The sequence below is a fragment of the Palaemon carinicauda genome, chromosome 16 (genome assembly GCF_036898095.1).
Source record: "Palaemon carinicauda isolate YSFRI2023 chromosome 16, ASM3689809v2, whole genome shotgun sequence".
NCBI classification, from domain to species: domain Eukaryota; kingdom Metazoa; phylum Arthropoda; class Malacostraca; order Decapoda; family Palaemonidae; genus Palaemon; species Palaemon carinicauda.
The window spans coordinates 19,649,662-19,654,661 of record NC_090740.1 but is presented as its reverse complement, the minus strand read 5'-3'; the positions used below and the strand labels follow the sequence as shown (position 1 = coordinate 19,654,661).

The 5,000-nt window shown below is 32.6% G+C and overlaps 1 protein-coding gene across 1 annotated transcript in view; it reads right to left on the bottom strand.

Moving 5' to 3' along the window:
* LOC137655681 (protein scarlet-like) overlaps positions 1–5,000 on the bottom strand; it is a 71,533-nt gene that overhangs the window by 51,739 nt on the left and 14,794 nt on the right. Inside the window, 1 exon segment of the mRNA XM_068389640.1 lies at positions 4,874–4,988. Within this exon segment, the coding sequence (XP_068245741.1) occupies positions 4,874–4,988 (115 nt within the window).

The window sequence follows — 5,000 nt, the reverse complement described above, 5'->3', positions numbered from 1 at the left end:
GAAGGACACAAGCTCACATTTTATTGCTTAAAGGATGCCTAGTTCGTTCTCGGCATATGCATGAATCTAAAGACTCAGCAACACCTTGAATCATTGGATTATATTTCTTAGGTATGTATTCTGTAGGCTATAACTTATGCAATTTTTCTTTTTTAAACCATGGAGATAGAAAACCATCACCAGAATAATAAGACAAACTCTTTATAAAAATTCACATTTCCTATTTTTTACCTACATTAGGAAGACAGCGAATGTTATTCATAAATTGAACTAACCTCCTTGGTTCTACGCCCATGAAAACCTAGCCCATCCGCCCTACCAAGACCTACTATAGTCTGAACTTCATATATATACCTGATTCATCAACTTTTACCTTTAGTATTGCATCTAGCCTGATAATGATCAAGTGTTATTTTACTGTTCGCAACGTTGTAAAAACTTGGAAATAAAGATTAATGCGATATTATATCTGTATTTATTTCTACTGTGTGTTTAAAAAAAGCAGTATTGATAGCACGACTTTATATATCCACCTAAGATGAGATACGCACAATTACTAGCAGAATGCAGTAATGATGAAAAGAAAAATTATAAAAACCACAGAAAAGGTTTCCTATAGAATTAAAGTCACTGAGGTTGCAATCCCCTTCAATAATAATAATAATAATAATAATAATAATAATAAAAGATAATAACAATAACAACAACAACAACAGCAATAATAATAATAATAATAATAATAATAATAATAATAATAATAACAATAATAACAACAACAACAATAATAATGATAATAGTAATAATAATAATAATAATAATAAAAATAATAATAATAATAATAATAATAATAATAATAATAATAATAATAATAATAATAATAATAACGCTTACGTCATTTAGTATCATAAGGGTCACAACAAATATCTTAAGGCTTCATCAATAAATCAAACTTGAATCTTTTAATCTCGGATCTACTCACCTATCAACCTTTGTCCTTGCTTCTACTTCGCTATAAACTGCTTTTAATTCTTTCAATTTTTTCTTAACTATCCTATAATAGCCAGGCCTTCTCCATCATGAGGCTCAATACTACACAGTATTCTGGAAGTTTTATTCCAGCTGTTACCAAGTTGTGGAATGATCTTCCTAATCGGGTAGTTGAATCGGTAGAACTTCAAAAGTTCAAAGTTGGAGCAAATGTTTTTATGTTGACCAGGCTGACATGAGTCTTTTTATTGTTTATATATGACATATCTGTTTTTTACTTTAATAGTTTATATAGGACATGTCTGTTTGGACGCTGTTACTCTTTTTAGAATGATATATTGTTAATTTATTCACATCATTTATCTATTTCCTTATTTCCTTTCCTCACTGGGCTATTTTTCCCTGTTGGGGCCCTTGGGCTTATAGCATCTTGCTTTTCCAACTAGGATTGTAGCTTGGCTAGTAATAATAATAATAATAATATCCCTGTTTTTAAACAGTTGGTTGGCCAGAGCACCAGCCACCCGTTGAGATACTACCGCTCGAGTTATGGGGTCTTTTGACTGGCCAGACAGGGTTACATTGGATCCTTCTCTCAGATTACGGTTCACTTTCCCATTTACCTACACACACCGAATAGTCTGGCCTATTCTTTACAGATTCTCCTCTGTTTTCATACATGTGACAACATTGAGATTAACAAACAATCATTCTTCACCCGAGGATTAACCACTGCACTGTAATTGTTCAGTGGTCACTTTCCTCTTGGTAAGGGTAGGAGAGACTCTTTAGCTATGGTAAGCAGCTCTTCTGGGAGGACACTCCAAAATCAAACCATTGTTCTCTAGTCATAGGTTGGGCCGATAGCCTCTGTACCACGGTTTTCCACTGTCTTGGGTTAGAGTTCTCTTGCTCGGGCACACTATTCTATCTAATTTATTTTCCTCTTGTTTTGTTAAAGTTTTTATAGTTTATGTAGGAAATATTTATTTCAATGGTGTCACTATTATTAAAATATTTCATTTTTCCTTGTTTGCTTTCCTCACTAGTTTATTTTCCCTGTTGGGTCCCCTGGGCTTATTGCATCCTGCATTTCCAACTAGGGTTGTAGCTTAGCAAGTAATAATAATAATAATAATAATAATAATAATAATAATAATAATAATAATAATATCTTTTTCTTCCATCATGCAAATTCTTTATTAGTCACTTTTTTTCAACCCTTCACTGAATCTTTTATGACCTTATCCAACCAGTAACTATCGTGTTCCCTTTTCCAACTCTCCTAAAACTATAAGCACTTCCTGTTGTCCCAATGACCCCATCGCAGAATCTTAAATTTCGTATCTTTTCCTTTCAATTTGGTTGATATTTCGAAATTTCTCAGCCGAAATTTGGAATAACCTTAGTTTTATAGCTTTCCCTTTGTAGAAATATAAGTTAAATAATATTTCAACAATTCCATATGGGGATCTGTACATTCGACTCTTCATCGTTGAGATACTACCGCTAGAGAGTTATGGGGTCTTCTGACTGGCCAGACAGTACTACATTGGATCCTTCTCTCTGGTTACGGTTCTTTCCCTTTGCCTACACAGACACCGAATAGTCTGGCCTATTCTTTACAGATTTTCCTCTGTCCTCATACACTAGACAACACTGACATTACCAAACAATTCTTCTTCACCCAAGGGGTTGCCTACTGCACTGCAATTGCTCAGTAGCTACTTTCCTCTTGGTAAGGGTAGAAGAGACTCTTAAGCTACGGTAAACAGTTCTTCTAGGAGAAGGACACTCCAAAATCAAACCATTGTTCTCTAGTCTTGGGTAGTGCCAGAGCCTCTGTACCATGGTCTTCCACTGTCTTGGGTTTGGGTTCTCTTGCTTGACGGTACACTCGGGCACACTATTCTATCTAATTTCTCTCCCTCTTGTTTTGTTAAAGTTTTTTTAGTTTATATAGGAATTATTTATTTTCCTTGTTTCCTTTCCTCACTGGGCTATCTTCCCTGTTGGGGCCCCTGGGCTTATAGCATTCTGCTTTTCCAACTAGGGTTGTAGCTTAGCAATTAATAATAATAATAATAATAAAGTGTACATTTAGAGTTTGCATTCATCGCTACAGAATCCTTTTCAGATACCACAAACGATTGCGAATCCCAAATCCAGGTGACCAAGATTTGATCTCTGAGGCATAGCTAAAATACGTTTCAGTTATCATGTGTAGATGCACTGTAAAAAAAAAAAAAAAAAAAAAAAAAAAAAAAAAAAAAAAAAAAAAAAAAAAAACGTAATTCCAATCGGAAATTATCCGTAAATATATACTGTTCTCAGCCGTATTTCAGTAAAATACAGGCGACCGTAATTTTTACCCTACATTGTTATTATCTTCTTCGGGTTGGTGACCGTAATATCGCTATTTTACGTCCATATATCAGTTTTTAAAACTGTAAATGCTTGGCAACATTTATTCCACGATTTTCATCGTTTTTTACGGGAAATTTCTTAACAGTATGAGGTTCAGTTGAAGCAATTGTAAAAATCAAATCTGTATTTTTACATACAACACTGCCATCTTTCATAAATGTTCAAGGTTTGTATTTCCTGTATGATTCAGTCAATCTATAATTACAGTAAAAAAAAAAAAAAAAAAAAAAAAAAAAAAAAAAAAAAAAAAAAAAAAAAACAATAAAGCTATAATTTTTTTTTTTTTTTTTGACAGATTGGATGAAGCTACAAAGCTTGGTTCTCTAAGGCACTGATCTCTCAGATATGGATATTTATGACTTCAGTAGTTATTAAATTCAGTTCAAAAATCGAGTATGAAAACCTGTATAATCATAAATGGCTTAATTGATAAACATCAACAATCTATCTATCTATAAATATATATATTTATATATATATATATATATATATATATATATATCATTATTATTATTATTATTACTAGCCAAGCTACAACCTGAGTTGGAAAAGCAAGATGCTATAAGCCCAAGAGCTCTAACAGGGAAAAATAGCCCAGTGAGGAAAAGAAATAAGTAAATAAATAAATGATGAGAATAAATTAACAATATATCATTCTAAAAACAGTAACAGCGTCAAAACAGATATGTCCTATATAAACTATTAACAACGTCAAAAACAGATATGTCTTAAATAAATAATAAAAAGACTCATGTCAGCCTGGTCAACATAAAAACATTTGCTCCAACTTTGAACTTTTGAAGTTCTACTGATTCAACTACCCGATTAGGAAGATCATTCCACAACTTGGTAACAGCTGGAATAAAACTTCTATATATTATTCAGCAAGGATAAAAGTGAGAAATATTTACAAACAAAAAATATAGTATAATTGTTAGCATAAGGCAAAATTTGGGTCTGAATATTTGGTCGTAATAAGAACATGGAGGATGACAGGTCAAGTAATAGTGTAAAATTTGGTCTTTTTGATGCTGATATTAGGCTTTTCCTTATTCGAGGATGCAAGGTAATATTAAACAGACTTACTCAAACAACGTATAATCACACACTCATACATATGAATGCACACACACTCAAATATATATATATATATATATATATATATATATATATATATATACATATATACAATATATATATATAAATATACATATGTATATATATATATATATATATATATATATATGTGTGTGTGTGTGTGTGTGTGTGTGTGTGTGTGTATGCGCATGTGAATATTATTGCATCAATCATGGTATCTATCTATTTACAAGAATAAGTGTCTGTATAAATATAACATGGGTAGAGAACGTTGCACTGTGTACGTCATATTCAATGAAACATCGACATGCTGAACGAAATGCAAATATTTAATGGTAAGAAATAAAAGATTCGTACTCACCCCTTGCAAGCATTCACTGGAGTAAGTGTCGGACCCGGACGAATGGTACACGTACTGCTGGGACCCCAGGAGCGACGCCCTTTCTTCTTGCTCGAACCCCATGCCTGGCAGGTTCCTGAAGAGGGGA